At 33.8% G+C, this 21561-nt stretch overlaps 1 protein-coding gene across 1 annotated transcript in view; it reads right to left on the bottom strand.

Moving 5' to 3' along the window:
• LOC129216786 (S-phase kinase-associated protein 2-like) overlaps positions 1-21561 on the bottom strand; it is a 59846-nt gene that overhangs the window by 12687 nt on the left and 25598 nt on the right. Inside the window, exons 2-4 of the mRNA XM_054851002.1 lie at positions 13269-13386; positions 11738-11846; positions 5859-5973 (exon numbers count right to left, since the gene is read on the bottom strand). Of these exons, the coding sequence (XP_054706977.1) occupies positions 5859-5973; positions 11738-11846; positions 13269-13386 (342 nt within the window). The remainder of the gene's footprint in view (positions 1-5858; positions 5974-11737; positions 11847-13268; positions 13387-21561) is intronic.

Genomic DNA, 21561 nt, shown 5'->3' with positions numbered 1-21561 from the left:
GCTTGATTCATGACCAATTTATACACTGATGTTTTGGAAAGTATTAGTTGAATAAGACCCCATAATATCACACTTCTGAATGTGGCTTTTAAGATTTTTTCCAACATCCTATTTCGTAGACTTCTTCCGTATGTTTTAAAAGTTGTAGGAAACTATCAATGTGGCTTCCTGGAGGGGAAGTCTACCATAGACCAAATTCACTCTATAAGACAAATCCTGGAAAAGACCAAAGAGTACGGAATTGATACCTACCATCTGTTCATTGACTTCAAGGCAGCATATGATTGTATCAACAGGAATAAATTGCTTGAAGCAATGTACGAATTCGGAATCCCTCCTAAGCTTATCAATCTTGTAAAAATGACTTTGCGAAGCGTAAAATGCAGGATTAAGACCATGTCTGAAGTATCGGAGGACTTCTATACAGAGAGAGGCCTTAGACAAGGAGACTCTCTGTCTTGCATTTTGTTCAATTTAGCCCTTGAAAAGGTTATACGAGACTCGGGTATCAACACTAGAGGCACAATCCTGCAGAGAACTATACAGATATTGGCATACGCGGACGATATCGACATCGTTGGGCGAAGAAAACAGGATGTCATTGAGGCATTTGTTGCCCTTGAGAGCGCTGCCAAGGAGTTGGGCTTGGCTGTAAACGAGGAAAAAACTTAAGTTTTTGGTTGCGAGCACTAGAATACATGATGTGCAGCCGCTTAATATTGGAAACTATACTTTTGAAGGAGTCACCCAGTTTAAATACTTGGGTGCGCTTATAACCAGTAAGAATGAGTTTAAAGTTGAAATTGGAAATCGAATTTTGATGGCAAACAGATGCTACTTTGGCTTAAAGAGCCAATTAAAATCTAAGCTCCTTTCCACATTAATACAAAAATAAATTCATACAAAACCCTCATAAGACCGATCATTTTATACGGTAGTGAGACATGGGCAATTAATAAAACAGAGGAAAACAGACTTCTCATTTTTGAAAGAAAGATCCTGCGGTCAATTTTTGGAGCAGTAAAAGAAAATGATGCTTGGAGAAGTTTATATAACTTTGAAGTATACCATAAATACAGACAACCCAACAACTTAAGAGTAATTAAAGCCAATAGAATCAGATGGCTGGGGCACGTATTTAGGCGTGCAGATCTGGACCCGGTTAAAAAGCTTACTTTTTCGAAGATTGAGGGTACAAGGAGAAGGGGAAGACCAGCAACAAAGTGGCTGGCTAGTGTTGAGAAGGACCTAAAAATTTTGGGAGTGAACAGGTGGAGAAACCTGGCAACGTGTCGTACCGCCTGGAGGAAGCAGACGGAGAAAGCCTTGGCCTGCACCAGGCTGTTGTGCTGATGATGAAGAAGAAGAAACATTTAGCTAAATTTTAAGCATAACACGAAGTTTTAAATTGTATCAAAAAATAAAACATACAGATAAAAAGTAAATTTCAGAAAAAAAAGCATAATATTCCTTATCTTTTCTGTTTCTCATTACTTCTGATTTAGTTGCATGTGTGTGTGTGGGGTAGGGTGCATTATTTGCCCGACTAGTCTAAAATTGTTTTGTCCCTAATTTAAAAATGTTCTCATACCACTAGATAGTACTCCTGTGAATTTTTATAAAAATCAAAATTGATTTAGGTATCCCACCTCAAACAAGAAGTTTCTTTTTTAAGGTAAATGAACAATTATAAGTGACTCAAAGTGCAATACTGGGAAATAACTTTTAAATTATTTAATTTACATTGTACCTGTGTTAACTTCAACTCTCTCACTCTGTTACCATTTTTTCAGTAACTTTCCATAACAGCTTTTGTAACTGTAAGTTTAGGTTCACTATTTGTTTTCAACTTTCTACCATTTTCTTCTATCATACAACTGCTAATGCTAGTTCTTTATACCTTTTCTTCTTGTTAGTCTGTGCATATGTGTTGTAAACCACTTAAATAAGTTGATCTATGCTATTTTAATTCATAAGGTTTATGAATTTTCGAAAGTAACATATTTTGAAATCTTTCAATAAACATGAGTAAATCAGCTGCTGTTGATTCAGTGACATTTTCTCCACAAACAAAACCTTGTTCATCTGTACAAAAGGTGAAAGTCGAAACCAGACAATCTTCGATGGTATTTGGACTTGAATAACTCAAGAGGACTCGGAATTTAAGGGCTCACGTTTACCCACTAGCTTTCAAGTGCTTTGCTGCTTGATGTATCATATTGAGAAAGGTACCGATCAGAATCTTACCAAATGGGAGTCTTCAAAACTTGTCTTGTCAAAAATATCTGATTTCTATGCAAAAACAAACATTCCAATGATTACTGAAAGTAAATCCTGTGAGAAAATACTAAAACTTCATGAAGACAACACAAAATTAAAAGCAATTCCTCTTCAAAGAAGAAGTACAACAAATTCCATTAATAAAGTAAAGAAAATGGAAGAAGAATTAGCTAAAACATTTTCATTATGGCCTAAAAATGTATAATGTCTTATAAAAAATCCAGAAGATTTAGCTTTTCTTCAATCTATGAAAAGTGATCATCTAGCAACCTTTGGCTCACATGATAAAATGTTACACCGAAACATTAAGTATCAGGAAATGCGTGAAATATCAAAAGCACACATTTTGTGAAAAAATAGCCAAGGAAACAAGGAACTTCAATACAAGTTTTAATTCAGCTATTATTGATGAAATTGAAAGAGATGAAAATATGATGCAAGTGACGAGACTGTTCCGAGAGATCAGATTTATAATGCTCATAATACCAGAAATCATCATCATACAAAATGAACTGGTATATATATGTTTTTATTCCACATGATATTATAAAACGACCTGATGTTATGTCATTAGCAACACATTTAAAATGACAACAGCGCAGCAAGCTTCATACACTAAAGTTTTAATAGCAGAAACTGGTGGTGAATCATCCAAAATTTCAACATCACATGCAACAACAGACAGAGTAAGACGATCAAGTGTCAGAGACATTGTCAAATCTTGTAAGGATGAATGGAATGGTTATGATTTTGCAACTTTGCACTGGGATTCTTAACTCTTACCAACTTTAACAAATCAAAATATTGAAGAAGAAAGGCTTGCAGTTATAGTGGGTAATTCATATCAAGTTAAGCTTCTTGGTGTACTAGCATATCCAATAGGAGCCGCCAAAAAAAAAGAAAAATACTGAGATATCATTGCTAATTTAACAACGTATTTGCTAAATTCAATGAACTGTTCTGACTCAATAGTTAATATGTCGTTTGTCAGCAGCATGTGTAGCTATTCAAGAGCGTTTGGGTAAAGCTCTCCTGTGGTCAGCTTGCCGTCACCACATAGGAGAAATTATACTGTCACATGTGTTTGACGATTTAAAAATTGAGACATCGACGTCACCAGACATATTTGTTTAAAAGATTTCGCAAACATTATACATTACTGCAGTTTGTGGAAGAGAGTGATGCTGATATACCTATAAATTTATCCAAATTTGATGACAGTTCATTCAGTGAGTCCGCAAGAAGATTAATTGACGAGTGCAAAAACAATATTATCAAATTAGCTAAATCAAATGTTGTGTTTTGCAGAGGTGACTACTTAGAATTTGTTCAACTTTGTCTTTTATTCTCAGTAAACGATCCAAATGAGATAACTGCAGCAGACTTTAAATGTCTAGGAGCTTTATAAAAAGCAGATGGCAAAATTAATTTATTCAATCAAAATTTGCTTATTTCAACATCAAATCCAAGAACTACCAACTGGAACAATAACTACACATTAAAAAGTTTTAAAATTTAGAAATTTTGTTAATTTTGTCACTTTGGTATATAGTTCATGGTGGATGATGTGCACTTCTGTCTTCGATGCACCATGGAATGACTTACAATTCTTTCATTTACTTATAAACTATAGTATTATTAATTCAGAAATTTCTGGAAGTGCAATTAAGGCTTTTAAAAATCACCTTTGGTATCTCACAGAAGAAACTGTACCTCTAGCACTATGGAGTGATAAAGTGCCTGAAGCAGACGACATGCTCTTGCTGACAGTATATTAGCCATTAGACCAGCTAATCTTTCTAATCCAAAACATATATTTAGTATGGGATTTGGAAAACCACAGTTTCCAACAGAAATTCATTTTTCTTCAACACTGTCTGATTTTGTTGGCATTGATTCCTGGTTTTTATTTTTAATTTTGAAGTTAGATTCAGAATTCAAGGTGGAAGATGTTAAACAGTGGCCAAGTTGTACTTCATATGAGACTTCAAAAACTAATTTGAAAGGAATAAATGTAGTAAACGATTGTGCTGAGCGAGGAATAAAGCTGACCAATGACTTTTTAATATCAGCCAAAACTGAAGATCCTTACCAGAATATATTACAAGTAGTTGAGCATGATTGAAAACAACTGCCAAATCTTCGGAAAAGGAGGAAAATTGATTAAAAACTAACTTTTAAGCCAACATTTATATTTAACAAAGTAATATTATGAAATATACAATAAATTGGCTTCAATAAATCAAATAATTCTTTCGATAATTAAATAAATGTAAAAAATTGCTTAGTGTGTTATTTTTCTGAGTTTTCATAACTTTCAATTGTCAGGTGGAACACATAGATATTGTTCAAAGTGGGAAAAATTTCACACAAATGATTAATTTTGTATGTAGAATAAAAGTAGCTTAGGGACAAAGCATTTGTAAACGGAAAAAAAATCGATGGGGCGTATGATGCACCCTAGTGTGGGGGGGGGGGGCTTGATTCATGACCAATTTATACACTGATGTTTTGGAAAGTATTAGTTGAATGAGACCACATAAAGATACTAAAACTCTTTCTTAATTCAACAATATTTATTAATTTTATTTCTTTATCAACTTAAGCTGTTTACTTATTTTTTAAAAAAGTGCCCAAAATCAGCAAAAGACAAAAACAATTTGCTTGTAGTGTTCAGGATTTGTTCAATACTTAATTTTTTCCAGCTCTAGTTGTTTTAAAGTGTAATTACACATATAAATTCCGCACACTAGCATAAATACATATTGCAGGGTGTATCTGAAATGTTTCAACAAACTTAGAGAGATGATAACCACCCATGTTATGACTAATAACAACACAGGAACAAATGTTTGCAAACACAATACTGATGCACTATATGCACACAAAGCCAGAAACTAACGGATGCAAAACGGTTCACAAATTTAATACACAAGGATGATTTCACACAATATTTTAGTTTATGAAAAAGGTTGAATGAAGTTGTTGAAATTTGAGCACTGCTATTGTAATATGTGATTCGGAATAACGCACCGATTGTCGTAGTGACAAGCCAATATGACAAGCTTTTGTCAATCTCTGTGGGTCGATTGTTGTTGAGGCACATGTATTACAGCTACAGGCCACAAATTAAAACAACCGCTTTACACCTTTCTTAAACTTCAAAAAAGGATGTATAAAATCGTTTTTGTACAATATTTTTTGACCACCTTTGCATTTATCAGTTTCTGGCTTAATATACATTAGTGTGTCAGCATTTCATTTGCGACCATATCGTCGCCTCAAAGCAACAGTGTGATATCTAATCCCAGAAATAACATTAAGATATCTTATTGTTGCTCTGAGGTGACGATTTGTTCCAATATACTCATTGGTCAACTAGAGAGGTACCTTTACACTTATTGAAGCATTACAGATACAATGCCTTAAGCACGCCCTGGCTGAAGATTAATATATTTTAGAGCATGTCATGATTTACTTAACTTGATAATACAATTTTTTTATGGCAAGCTCATTTAATAACTTAAAATAGCAATGCAAGTCATTCATTAAAAGGAAATATCGATAATTCAACTCACTTCGGACATAGTTAGCCTCAACACACTTGTACCGCGACTCAAAAGAGTTCCTAAAACACCAGGCTTAACTAATTTCTTTCCAAAATCATACCTCCTCCACAATGTTTCATCATAGCTGAAAAAAGCTTCCTCATTAGCATCATTTAGTAAGACTAGTAAAAAGAGATAGTTCGGCACACATCTTTTAAAAATCATGATGTGGCATGTTTTTGATCTAGATTATGTGATCAAAATTATACATAAAAGAGTAAATTAATAACCTGTAAACATTTTTCTAAGCCCTACTTTAGCATTTCTACACCTTCCATTTGTTGCCTTTCTGAAGGAGATTATGAAATGGTATAGAATCTGTACAGAGTATTATAGTGTATTTACAACTGGTATACAGCATAAAAATATAGATAAATATTTTATTCTAAAAATAATTCTTCAGAATATATATTAGATTCTTTTGTCAAATAGCAGAAAGCATATGACTGCTTGTTTTTATTTCTCAGCAATGCAATAAATCTTATTGGACAATAAATTCAATATTGCTGATCATGTGAATACTACCAAAGAATAAGCAGAAAAGAATCTCAATTGCAAAAATACTAGCTGGTGTCAAGCGGCGTAGCATACAGACTACACTGAATAAAATGTACAACACATGCAATATACCAGACAGCCCAGTTATTACATCCATTCTGGTATACTGCATGAAGTTCTGCTTTAGCCCTGGCTTAGGGGCGGTAACTTACTGCTAAATGTACAACACATGTTAAACCTGTCATAAAATATGGTGTGAGGTTTTGATTTTTAAGACATAAGGGATGATTCTTTGAGAAGAGCTCAGAAAAAGCACTTTGGATTATTACCAGAGAGGTCAAAACAACCTTGATAACAACTATGCGTTTCTAAACTCTCACAGAAATAGTTTGCCCTCCAAACTATCAAAGATGTCTTTCTCACTCATATCATTAATATCTACCAGTTGTTGCTCAATATATTTATATACTCAAGGTGCCCCACCTACAGGCACATGAAACTGATCCATCTGTGAAGCAACTTAGACAGGTGGTCAACTTATAGAGCTTGATATATATGGTGTAAGACTAATTCTGTACCCGACAAAAGTGGTCAACATTGCAGGTTTTACTGTACTCCTTTTTCTTTGTACCAGGGTTCATACACTGTTTGGATGAAACAATTCCATAACTTTTCCAAGACTTTTTCATGACTTCATAAAAAATTTCATGACCTTGTGACAGAGAGAATAGTAGACTATTTAATATCAAACTTGCCAATTTTTGGCAATGAGCATTAGCAAAACTTCTATGTGAATGCCACTACCTCATTGAAGCACTTACTCATGATTGAAAAAAATATCAGTGTACACCTAAAAAACTACACTATTATATCTTTATCATATAAATTTAAGTAAAGTAAAATACAGTGAAAGCAATACAATGATAATTAAATGTCTAAAAATTTCTTTGTAAAAGGGCAGAATGATAATGAATGGGAGAAAGGTTAAATGAGTCATTACTAAGTTTCAATAAACCTGCTTCAAAAGTTGCATTTTAGTGTCAACAGTGCATTTAATCATCCACATAATTTGACAGTATTTTGGTTCTTTAAAATAAACCCACATACTTCAGTAAACTTATGTTTCTAAACCAGATATTTATTTAAAAAAAAAAAAAATCAGTAGCGAATTAATCTTCTAATTAAAATGTACTTGTTAACTTATTTGCACATTTTCAAATGCATATAAATTAATAGTGTTGGATTCCTGACATTGAACGTAGCAGTTGGCCGCATGGATTAAGTTTTTCAGGCCATATGTTGGGCACTACTGTTTTAGAATATTAGAATTCCCCTATTTTTGTATTATATTTCCGGGCAAAAGATCTTCATTTTCTAAAACTTTCAACAAATTGAGATAAACTGATAGATTTAGTAATTAAGTTTTTACGAGTGATGGAAACGAACTCGGATGCAATTGAATTGAGTTTTTTGAGTGGGCGTGGCAAAATCAAGAAAGTGTAAGTTCGCTACCATAGAACATAAAATATTAAAAGTGTTTAAAATAATAGTAAATATGAAATGAGTGATATCCAAGCAATAAGATCACATTGGGAAAAGGACGAGCGGCTGCTGCAGAAGTGGATGTAATGAGATTTCAAAATTCAGATATGTTTTTGGGATCGTTCTATTTTCCAGTTTTAATAGCTTTTATATGTGCAATACTGTTAAATCACTCTAGATTTCTAATGCTTTTTTAGCTACTGTTACTTTCTCTTAGTCCAGGACATTTTTCCATGACTTTTAATAAATTTCCATGACTTTGAATGAAAATGTCAATTTTCCACGACTTTTCTAGATCTGAAATTTGTTTCTTTTTTTCCATGACTTTCCAGGATTTCCATGACCCGTACGAACTCTGTTGTACATGGCACTTTGTACTTCACACTTCACTCCTCTTTATGTAATCCAAAAAGTGTAAAACTGTAACCTGGAAAAAGTTTTCAGATAATACGAATTTTCAGTCCTCCGAGATGGCATGAACCCAAATTACCTTGGGTTTTTTGCGACTCTACTTCAAATCTAAATGGCTGTCTGGATTAAGTTAAATTAGGCTTAATGAAGGTCTACTACATATAAATGCACTCGAGATGATCAATAAACTCACAAATTTGAACTATGGAGTTAAAATTACGGCCCAAAGATTACCAAAACAAATGTTCATATGTAATAATTTTCTTTCCTTTTCAGTTTTCTCCATATAAAATTTAAATATTTAAACTTTATATGCATACTGGACCACAAGATTCGCCTTAATATAGCCTCTGGTAAAAATGGTTGGGCACCACTGCTCTAGGGGGTTTGCCAGCTTCTTGCTTTATTGGTTGAAGTCCTGGAGTAGTCTATTAAAGACCACTGCTCCCTTAAAGAGCTTAGTTTGTAACAATTGAGCCAGTGAGAAGCAAAGGGATGTGAGTGGACATTTTCAAGTTTTGAGTAAAACGCATTTAAAGATAACATCCTAAGTAGGCTTTCATTGAATTTTTTTTCTAAATCATGCTCTACATCAGCACCTACCACGACTACATATACTTTATTTTGCCTCAAGACAGAGGAGAGGTTCCCCTACTATTTGTACCGGTTATCAGGGGTGGCAAATAGGGAGTTCAAGAGGAGGCAGAGACACGAAGAGAGAAGAAAGAACTGATGAAGAATCATGGTTAATTTTAACTAAAGACGTCATTCCATTATATAGGCTAAATATCTCGTTCTTGTGTGCGCTGCGTAACGATGGTTATGCAAGGCCCGTGCAGTGGTGTGGCTGCATGATTTTCACAAGAAAATGCCTTGGTATTTTACATTTATTGTTACGCTCATATTTTCAGTGTGCCTATTAAATGAGTGTTCATCACTTTCTTCTGCTAGAAACCCATGTCAGCTGCTCAATGCAAAGTAATACTTTCATAGATACTTTTTAAAAATACATACTATTTTTTAAAATAATATATCACATCAACAAATATCTTTTCTGTGGGCTCTTTAACTATGCAGTCTCCCCCCATATCATGATTACTTGCTGTTAGCCAATACAGTAGAAGACCGTTATAACGCCAACCTGTATAACGCAATTCTCTATAAAATTCACTATTTTTCAGAAGTAAACAATAGGTTTTGAAGTTAAAAAAATCCTTCTGTTTAGCTTTGCAAAAATAAAAATTGTTTGGCTAATTAAATTTTGAAAGTTTTTCATCTTTCCATCTTATTTCAAAGCTTTAAATTGAAAATTAGTACTCATAGTAAACAGAAAATACCAGATGGCTCTTGAAAATGCAGCTGTTATGCCAACCATGAAGCTAGCAGAAGTGCAGGATTTTGATTGTGAAACATATTTATTTGTGAATAACTAATTGCAATATTGGTGCTTTAATACTCATTGCAGATAAAACTCATTCTGAAGTGCTAATATATAGATATATTCTGAATATTAGTTTCAAAATTTGTGAAATGATCTATATAACGCAAAAACCTGTATAATGCAAAAGCTCTGGTCCCAAGGTGTGCGTTATAATGGTCTTCTACTGTATGTGTTTTGTTCCATACAGAGGTAATTCATATTTAAGTCGACCCCCCAAATGAAATGCTGAAATGCCGCCCCTGCCGGCTATCTCCAAATTTTTAATTTTGCCACTTGCATCCCTTTGCTTCTCACTGTCTCAATTTATCCTTCTTGATGCTTTTATTTTAGTGAATGCTCAGTTATTCTGGTTGGCTCTCAAGTGGCCATTCAGGCCGCTACTACAAAATACAAATCATTACACAGAAACTTGGGTCTTTTCAGTATTCAGAAATGCCCAAAACTTTCTCAGGAACAATAATTATGTTTCAATGGATAACTTTGCATGTAGGAATCGAGGGCAATAAAAAGGTTGATTTGTTCACTTGAAGATTAAGATAACGAATCAATTTTCCTGGAGTCACTTAAAAACCTTGTTCATTTTTATGGAGGGGGGGGGACATACACGGAAAGATTTCCAAATTGGAAACCTCCCCATTTTTTAAAGTTGGTCAAAAAAAAAAAAAAAAAAAAAAAACTATTAAGCTGCATAATATGCTATACCCCCCCCCCCAATTGGCACTAAAAACTAATCCTCATTCCTCCCTGGGATTTATTTGATTGATAATTTAATATGAACTATTTAAATCTCAATGGTTTCCCAAACTAATTTATATTTCTCATTAATACGAAGTCACATAACTCCGGATAAGAGTTGCACGATAAGTCGGTAGATACTATTAAATCTGACCAAGCAGTAAATCAATGAGAAAAACCTGAGAAAAAACCCAAGATAGTTGGAAAATTATGCCAGACCCCCATAAGGAGACAACAGAGAATTTCAGGCTAAGGATACATTATGATAATACGGCAGAACATCTGAATAGAATATCATCAATATCCTCCCTTTGCATGCTTGTCAGATTCATAGGGTGGACATCATGACTGCATCTTCTTGTGTCAACATGTTTAAAGTCTCAGAGATGTGCTGAAATCAGGAAATGATATTGTTTTGGAATGTCAGAGCTTTTATGAACTTCCTGATCTGCAGTAGTTCTCCTCATTTCTTGTATGCTGTTTATTCTTTGCATTTATTGTGTTTGTTTCCTTTGTGTAACAAACTTCGTGTAACCCTTTGTGTAATGTGACTTCGCTTAGTTGAGCTATGGTCTTGACAATGTTTACCTGGTTTTAGGGAGTTCAGTGAAAATGAAATGCGTTATTGGCACAGATTTCCATTGGAATATTTTTGCAAGACTACTACAAATGAAAACCAACTCGTCCCCAATTACCCTTCTTTATTACCCGAAACAGAAGTAAACATCGCCGAGTCAAATTTCAATTTATCAGAGCTACCTGATCTATATGAATTGATATTCCAAAATAAAGCCAGAAGTAAAACATACAACAAACACTTCTTTTAAACAAACTATTGTGTATGTCCAGGGCCGTCATTTGGGCAATCAAGAGAGGAATTAATTGAAATCCTCCCCCCCCCCCCCGGATTCTAGAAACATGGTGAAATCAGGCAGTTTTGTACATATTTTGTTGTTTCCCCCTACAAAACAATTGAACACAGACACTTTGCAACACCCCTCCCCTCGGAAAATTTTGAAATGAGGGGCCTGCATAGGTCATCTAGATCTAACGACTTATTTTTCCTTTGACAAATCATACTGAAACTTGTTTAGATTTCTACGAAAAGCACAAAACCTTATACGTTCTTAATCTTTTTCAACATTTAGTAAAAATTAAAAATAAGATTTTTAAGAGAATAAATTTAAAAATAAGATTTTTTTGCTCCTGGAATGAAAAATACCTCAAGTTTCTCCACCTTTTGCACACTCGGGAACATTTCACTAAAACCATTTTGGGTAACCACTTAAATATATGTAGGATTATTTCATCTGATAACTTTTCAAAAGGATCTGCAAAGTAAAATTGAGAAATATCAATAAGAAATTCGTACAAAATTGAGTTAAATATTAATTCTGTTTTTCTTTTCAAATTCTCTACTCTTTATAACATGCAAATCTTTTAAAAATAAATTCAAAACCATACACAAAGGAATATTTTTAAGTCTTAGTGGTCATTTTTATAGGCAGTAAAATATATTTAATGAGGAAAAAGTGACTGAATAAAAAGTAACAGAATTTTGTTTTCAAACTAATAATTCTATATCTCAGAGCCAGACTGACGTAAGTCCAAAAATTGCAATTTTCTGTTTTTAGTGCATTGTAGCCTATGTAAGTCTATTCCTCATCTAGCCATGTGAATGTAATTCATAAAAAGAAAATCCTTTTCAATTTTTACCACTGTTAAAAGAACGCCTGTCTCATCTTTTACACGCACCAGAATTTTTTTTTCCCTCTCTCCTATAAAATTATCATAATATGACTAACATCCTTCTGGCTCTGAGGTACAAAAATTAAAGGGAACAATCAATACCTTGGTTGAAATATTACCAAAATCTTAAGTTTTTTTTTTTTTTTCTAATTTTATTTTGCATGGGTGGATAATTTGAAAACATTCAGGAAACAGATTGAGCAAAAAAAAAAAAAAAAAAAGCTTCTTCATCAACTTTATTATCCAACAAGGTGGCAAATAACGTGCAGAAAAGTAAACAGCAATATCACAATGCTAATTAACACAAAATAACAGAGAACTGTATACATGTGTTTTTTTGGGTTACAAAGAACATTTTTTTTTCAAATGAGCTTATAGGTGAAAAGACATCCTCTCTGCAATTTTGTGCGAATTAACTTGGTAATACAGTTGGCTCTCTCTTTAACGACACTCTATTTAAAGACGACTGTTCACGGTCCTGAATCTCTACCAGGGTTGCCAACTGCTCCGCATTTTGCGGAGTTGCTCCTCAAAAATAGCGAAACTCTGCAGCTCTGCAAAAAAAAATCGTCTTTCTCCACATTTCTCGGCCGAGCGTTTTCAAGCATGACAAAGTGTTCAAAGCTGTTTTTTATTTTTATGCACATGCTTAAAATGATTATCAAAGCTCAAAAACTATTTTAGATAAGTGGTTTTTAATTTTTTTTAGTGAATTTTATGCAAAATACCAAGTTGCTTTGGAAAATTTCAAAATGCTCCTCAAAATCACCACAGATGCTCCTCAAACTGTTTCTCTAAGGTTGACAACCCTGCTCTACTGTAGTTTTAGAAGCATTCTATTTAAGCACCCAGTTTACTTAAGGATTTTTTTTTTTTTTTTTTTGATCCGTTTAAAGTTGTTAAATAGAACTAACTTAACTAGGACTCCTTAAACTAGGTGGGAGTCAATATTTTAAAACATATTTATTAAATTCAGAAGAAAAAAATAAGATCAAATATATTACCTTCACCTTCAGCATAACCAGGGTACAACTTCCTAAACATAACAAAGTCATCTCGAAATGCTTTAAATGAAGAACTTCCAGTAGGAGTGCAAAAAACATTTCTATTATCATTATAAATCTAAAAGAAAATGAAAAAACATTAAGCATTCTTATAATAACTTATATTTTTTTTTTTTTTTGAATATAAACGATAAATAATGAAAAACATTAAGCATGAAAATGTTTACCAAATAAACAGGAAATAACACCACAGCTTTATCTTTATAAATATTTATTATTTGCAAAAAAAAAAAGTACAATAAAAAAAAACTTTGGTTTTGTATGCATATAGCATACTAAGAAGTTTTTCTAAAGCAGCTTTTCAATTACAAAATTTTTGTTTAAAAGTGCCCTTTTATCTGGAAGCACCCTGTTCCTTTTTTTGTTCAAGTTAAACACTACCTCAGATGTAATTTAAGGGGAAAAATAGCTGGGGAAAATATGCAATATCTTTCATTTTTGATTACTTTATAGTGCATTCATTATCAAATAATGAATGTTCATTCATCATTCAATTATAATCACTTGCACTCATCATTATTCATTTTTCAATATTTTTTGAGAGGAGGGGGGGGGGGGCATAGTACTTTAAGCTTATTGTGAAAAATTATTATTGCTTGAATTTAATTCTTAGCCATCTGGAATAAAAATTGGTCAGTCACAGTAAGCACAGATTTGCAATAAACAATCCTTTTCATAGACCTGCTTACTACCTTTTCTGGGTCCCTAAATGGACTCTTCATCAGAATAGGGGCTTGCAAAAACAGACCTATTGTTCCAGGCATTTATCCCAACAAAAAATAATTTTCAGGTGCCGAAATTCTTTTATTAAAGATTTTCACACAATTTAATTCTAAGTATATGTTTCTGATTTTGCAATGATTTATTAATCAACTTTTTCAAAAAACTTTAACATATCTATAAAAAAATAACAATCAAGGTTTGCTGATATATATCATGATATATATCACGAAATATATCCCATATTTTGAAAATACATAATGTTTTGATATATTCAATATTTTTTAAACTACACTATTTTCAAAAAGTTATATTAATAGTAGTAATATTGTTCATTCATTTATCACTAAAAATAATCAAAAAGTTTTGTACTATATTTTTATGATGTATTAATACATCATTAATTTTACAAAGTGATGTAATATCCTTTTTTATTTTATATTCATAAAATTATTAGTCACTTAAAAATTTTTAATACAGATTAAAAATGCCCAGTTAAATATTAAACGTTGTTCAGAAAAAAAAAATGTCTTTTGACTGTGCACCAACTAATGCATATTTTTTATTTCTGAATTGTATAGCTGTAAAAGTAAAAAAAAAAAAGAATAAAAACAGCTCATACTAAATTAACTCTATTAAAATCGATAAAAATGAAAAATAAAATATTTAACATAAGTAATTAAAGAAACATTAATTTTAAGCCTCGTTATTGAAATAATATTGTAAGAAAATAAAGAGTAATTGAAGATGCATTTACTATTAATTATAAAGACTTTTGTTTGTGCTGATTGAAAATATCGGATATTTTCGAAAATATCATGATATTTTCGAACCTTGATAATAATAATAACAATGTACAAAATTTAATTAAAAAAAAAAGTTTTAAAATTAATTTTTCACAACAGACTCCAAATGAAAAACAAAATAATCAAAAAAAATAAATCACATAACGAAAAACTAGGTAAATGTGATCCACTGGAAAAGCTATAGAAAAAGATGAAAGCTACAGCAGCACAGTATTTAACATTCAGTTTGTTTACCTTCTCTGGACTCCCCATACACTCCATGTCAGTTTGAGCGCGCGTATCCAAGGTCAAATCAAACATTAGCCTCTGCACCTTGTCTGTAGCCTTTAGCATATCACAAGTCAAGTCTCAAAACTCGACGATATAATTGCCAAAACAAAAATTAAAAGCGCGGGATAAAACTTCAGTTTTAGAGCTCCAGTAAAAAACAGCAGCCAGTGTCGATCACATTGCTTCGCGCCAAAAAATAAATTCCGGCGTTATCGCGGGAAAAAATGATGAGTCTACTTCCCGAGTCACGAGGGAGGGTTTGAAACAAGTCTGACCTTGAAAACCGGGTTAGGGGAATCGCGGGGAAACTCACACAATGCACATGTCACACCACAGGTATCTGCAGCTACATTGCAAAATAAAAAACGAAATCCAATCCAGGATCCGATTAACCCAAAGTGGGGCCCTTTCTAAAGTCTAATCAGGGGCGCCCTGAACTTAAATTTATGAGAGGGGCGGAAATCCCCCCTTAAATAAGCGCCGATATGGGCGAGGGGGTGGGGCAAGTAGAGGCCTTAGAAATCAGAACTTCGTTGCTTTTAAAATGTAAAAACATTTCTTCTCCAGCCATTAATGAATAGGTTATTTAAAATGTCAAATGCTAATAACTCGAATCAGGACCGAAATCGGTTTCCATGGGGAAAATATCCTGCTAAATTATAGAGAAAATATTTGAGCCCCCTAATAAAATTTTGCATATGGGCGCCCATGCCCCCATATTTTTCCAAAATGAGTGGCAGTTACCCCCCCCCCCCCGCGCATGAGCCCCCAATGATTAGACTAGCAAAATAGTCTAAAAATACTTAACTATGAAAGATTATTTAAAATAATAACTTTGTCACTTCTGTACTTCAGAGTCAGACTGATGGAAGTCTAAAGTTTTTTTATTACTGCATTGTATGTAGAATCTTAGTCCACATTAAGAAATTCAAACGGAAGAAAAAATACCCTGCAATTGTTCACCAGTGTTAAAAGAGCGCGCGTCTTATCCTTTGCACGCGCCAAATATTTTTTCTATCCCTTGTAAAATAGCGATTTTGAGTACAGATTTGTAACACTGACGTGTAAAATTAGTAATGTTTTCACAAGATTAAAAACAAAAAAAACTTAAAAGTCCCGGCCAATGCAAGGAACAATTAAATATCGTTCAAATTTTTATTCCTCATTCAAAGTTTTTCTTCTTGCTTAATAACTTAAAAATAGTACTTAAAAACTTAGTAACTTAAAAATATTAACATGTAGAAAATAAAATGTTTAAATGTATCTGTTCTGGCGTCATGTATTATTCACTAACCCAGGTTTAGTCTCAAAATTAGTAACCAATTATGTAGAGGTGACCCCCACTCAAAGAGCAAGGGCGCAACCCCCTCCCCAAATTTCATAAAGACCCACCCCCTTAAAAATGAAAAAATACCCCTCAAAACATCCCCTCCTAAAAATTTCAATGGCGCAGTCTGCACCATGACCTCCCCCCCCCCCCCCCCCCCGAGGTGGTCAATCCTGATTTATTCATAGCTTTAAGAATGAACTACCCTCTAAAACAGAATGAAAATCAACCAGGGGTGTGTTTATACCCTTTTGAGTACTCGCTACTCTGGGGGGGGGGGGGGGAATTCCGGTGTCACGGTTGAACCTTTCATAAATCTGGCAAAATATTACTAACACGATGTTATCTAAGCAGAAGTGGGCCAATCATAGGATTCTCTCTCTGCTGACTTTCTCCAGGTGTCTTTAAATTTTGCAGGAATGCCAAGTTTCTGCAGATTTTTTTAATTAGAAGTAGTAGATCTTAAATTTGCGGCAAATAACGCTTATGCGGCTCAAAACTCGACATTTTGCAGATTTTGCAAAATTTCTTTTTTAATTGGACGATGACTGCAGAAAATATGCAGAATCACTCAATTATTTTACTCGCGGCAACCCTACGATTTGCCCAGTTTTACTTACACAAGCCGCATACTATCGTCATGGGTGCCCAGCTAGACGTGGACTGCGCCATTGAAATTTTTAAGAGGGGGTGTTTTGAGGGGCACATTTGTGTTTTTGTAGGGAGGGGGCGCTTGGGGCTTAGTTGTATTTGAAGACGAAGGGGGTTCGTCTTTGCTCTTTGGGGGGGGGGGCATCGCGTTAGTGACATTTTTATCCATTTTTTTTTAAAACTTATTACAGAAATTTTGAGAGCAGGTGAACTTTCGTCGGATTCTAGCCTATAAAGACTGAATGCACATACGCAGAAAACCGCGAATTGCGTTCAGTTGATCGATTAAAAATGAACGCTCGTTTTAACAAACAAAAAATAAATGTGATAAGCAAAGCTACAAAATAATCAAGATCAATATTTTAATGATATGAACTCAGAATTAAAGCAACGATTAACAAAAATCGCAATTACGAAAACGAATCTTATACAAAAAATCTCAATTGCAACAAACGAAATTTTTTCACACAAGACTATGAAAAGAGGACTTTATCAAACATAAAGCTGCTTCTTACAGTTCACCTTCTCTTTCTTTTTAATAAGTTTCCTTTCAAAAAATCGAAAAATCTCCCCCTCCCCTTTGTTTTTCTTTCTGGAAATAGGGGAATTCATCATCGGCACGAAGACTGCACGTGTAAAGGGGGTGTTCAGTTAAAAGAGATTAATTGCATTTAATAAGAAATGTGGAAATTGATGTAGTAAAGTAACCTTGATTTTGAAATAACATCAGAAAAACTTCCGGGTTTTAAGAGATTTTCGGGGTTCAACTGCATTGAAAGACCTTTAATATTGGAAATATAGTAAGAGCACAAACCTGTATATAAGTCAGCCTCAATTTTAAAATTTTTAATTTTGTCAAAAATTTTGTGATTTGTAAATGATCACAAATTCTAAAAGCATAATAACGTTGACAATGTGGAAAAATTCTCAGTAGAAAGTATCTTACAGGGCCGCGCCGTCCCTATGTGCAAGGTCGTGCAGGGCACGACGGCGCCAGAGTCAAAAAGGCGCCGAGCTCTAACAATCAAAAATGAAATGCTCCAAATAGAGGAAAAAATCTCCAACTAAAAAAATAAAATTGAACTTTTCGGAATAAAAGTAGCACTGAAATTATACTGCTCATTAAAACAATCAGTCCTCCTTGCTGCCTATCTAAAGGAAAAATTATTGCCTTGTGTCTAAATATGCTATTCAAAAGTGCAATCTGTTACACTGAAAGCACATGATGCTAATAAATGCATACATTAGCATTTTTCTTCATGTGTGGAGCCATGAATGTTATTTCGCTATGTCTGTAATGTCATAAAAAAGGTTGAGCATTTTTCTTCAACTATCTTATCTTATACATATAAAATCTGAGTATCTATCTATCTATCTATCTATCTATGTCCAAGCTTCTTCTCCCGAACGACAGTGAACTGACCATCGAACCAGGTATCGATGGATTCGTCATCCTCCCGTCTTCATGTTTGGCTATTTAACATAATCCTCCGATAATAATTAGCGGAGATATCAATTAAAAATTATTAATTATGACTCTTAGATTTCAAAATAAAATCACTATTTTTCGAAGGCTTTCCTCCATTCAAATTATTATTCAGTGCTTCAACTCAACTTTCCGGATGAACGCTTTTATTAAAAATTTACAGCGTGAAGAAAATCATTGAGATGAAAGATCTGTTGCCATTTCTTTTTCTCGAATATGAACAGGTAAAATTCTTGTTTTTGTTTTGAGGCTTTTCCTGTAATCAGGGGATTTAAATTGTTTACTTTTTTGTTTTTGGGGGGTTTTCCGCAATCTGCCGCAAAACTACACTGACTTTTTTTTTTGGTTCAAGCCTGAGTGTTGAACTCGCGTCACTTGACATAACTTTTATTTTGAGGTGGACCGTGCAAAGCCGGGCGACGCAGCTAGTACATATAAAATCTGAGTATCTATCTATCTATGTCCAAGCTTCTTCTCCCGAACGACAGTGAACTGACCAGCGAACCAGGTATCGATGGATTCGTAATCCTCCCGTCTTCATGTTTAGCTATTTAACATAATCCTCCGATAATAATTAGCGGAGATATCAATTAAAAACTATTAATTATGACTCTTAGATATCAAAATCAAAGCCCTATTTTTCGAAGGCTTTCCTCCATTTAAATTATTATTCAGTGCTTCATCTCAACTTTTCCGCAACAATGCTTTTATTAAAATGTATGTGAGCGTGAAGAAAATCATTGAGATGAAAGATCTGTTGCCATTTTTTTTCTCGAATATGCTCAGGTAAAATTCTTGTTTTTGTTTTGAGGCTTTTCCTGTAATCAGGGGATTTAAAATGTTTACTTTATGGGGGTTTTCCGCAATCTGCCACAAAATTTCACTGACTTTTTTTTTTTTTGGTTCAAGCCTGAGTGTTGAACTCGCGGTCACTTGACATAACTTTTTATTTTCGAGGTGGACCGTGCAAAGCCGGGCTACGCAGCTAGTTTATGTATTAAAGAAAGAGGCACCCTTCTGGTTGCACCGCCCCGTGCCCCCTCCCCTACAGAATGTTTAGTTGAATGTTTTTCAAAAATATTTACTATTGAAGGGGGGGGGGGGGGAGGAACGCATTTTTGGAAAGCAAAGTGATTTCAATACGGAAAGAATAAGGATGTTGGGGTAAAGCTTTAATTTCTTTTAAAACTTAATACTTTTAAAAAGAAATCTTGGACTCAAAATTCTCAATAGTTTCAGCTAAGTGATCAACTACTCCCACTCCGTCCTATTTCTATTTTCCTTGTTATTTTTTTTTTCTAGTTCGCTTATAATAAGAAAGTTTTCAGAATGCTAATCCTCTGACCCCCCCCCCTTCCCAGCATTACGGACCATCTCATTTCGTTTCCAGATTTTCAATTTCGCAAAATTTCGCGAAAGCTCACGAATTCGAAACAACATTGCTTGAAACTGCGCATAGGCGGATTTAGAACCGAGTTCCTGGGAGGGCAGGATTTTTTTCTTTTTTTTTGGAGCAACATTGTTATTGCCCCCCACTCCCATGTTTTTGTCTGTTTCCTGTGATGCATAAGTCCATGCTTTACTTTTTTGTGTGTCGTTTTCATTAATGTGTGTTTTCATGCTGTCCTTTTTTAATTGACTTGAAGAGAGGGAGCTAGTATCAAGAGAGTGACGCAAGGCTCTTTTTTAAGTGGGAAATAGAATATCTCCAATTTTAGGGGGCCGGGGGTTTCTCCCCCGGAGGGAATTTTGTAAAATGTATTTCAAATAATATGTTATAAACGTGAGAATCATGATTTTTACATTTTTAATACAGGATGTGGCAAGAAGCTGAATTTGACATATTTTGGCTTTCCTCCCCCCTCTACCATTTGTTAGAAATTTAAGAATTTAAGGTTTGTAGCCACACGTTTCCAAATATTCAAGGTTTTCAAGCACTTAAAAATGAAATTAGTTTTTTCAAGCAATTATCATTTTTTTAAGAGACGAATCATTAATTTTTTTGGGAGTTAGGGACCCACTTCAAAGCAGGGGCCCTAAGCAATAGCTTGTTTATCTTATAGGCAAATTCGGCCCTGTTTGTAATTCACTCTTACCTGCAGATTTTTGCTTGATTTTTTTGTAATTTTTACGAAAATTCGTCAGTTTTTACAGTTAAAGGATTTTTTACGATTTTACCAATCTTTATAAGGTTTTTATAGACTTATGAAATTTCAGCAAATTTTTCCAAAACTTTTGATGACTCAATTATTTAGATTTCAATAATGACAAGGACTGACTCACTTAGATTTAGATGATTATGACTTACTTACTTTTTAAACAGTATTTATAAAGTAAGTAAAACTGTACTCTCCCTCAAAGTAAAAAGATTCATTTAGTCAGAATACTCATATAACTGAAATTTATTCAGTTTACGATAGTGTTTATTTTCTCTCTCTCTCTCTCTCTCTTAAAAAAGAGAGAGTGAGAGAAGGAAAAAAAAACTATGTTTTTTAGAATTTCTCAAAAGGCCAATTAATCTACTAAGAACATAAATATTACGCACAAATATACTTTAAATGTGGACACAAATCATAACGAGTAGATCGTTCTGTTAGTACGAATGTGGGGGGGGGGGGGGAGTTTTTCCCCTTTGCTTTAGGTTCTAATTTGTTAAAATAATCGTCAATTATTATAAGTGTTGCAGCTTAATGTTTAATGTTTAATGCTCGTTTAGCCTATATTTTAATTCATATACTTGCCCCAGGACCGCGCCAAGCCTGATCGGCGCCGTCGTACAAATGTCTTTTGAGCACGCTTATGCTCTGGCGCTCGAGAAAAATGTAGTTAACACCTGGAGGGAGGTTTTGTAGAAAAATATAAAATGAAAAAAAAAAAAAAAATTGGCATTTAGTTTATAAAAACATAATGCGTGAATATTTAATTTCGTACGGTGTACGTTTTTACTTCATATCTCGAAATTATTCCGAGTTC

Source organism: Uloborus diversus, chromosome 2, assembly GCF_026930045.1.
Source record: "Uloborus diversus isolate 005 chromosome 2, Udiv.v.3.1, whole genome shotgun sequence".
Lineage (NCBI taxonomy): Eukaryota > Metazoa > Arthropoda > Arachnida > Araneae > Uloboridae > Uloborus > Uloborus diversus.
This window is presented reverse-complemented; position numbering and strand designations above follow the sequence as displayed.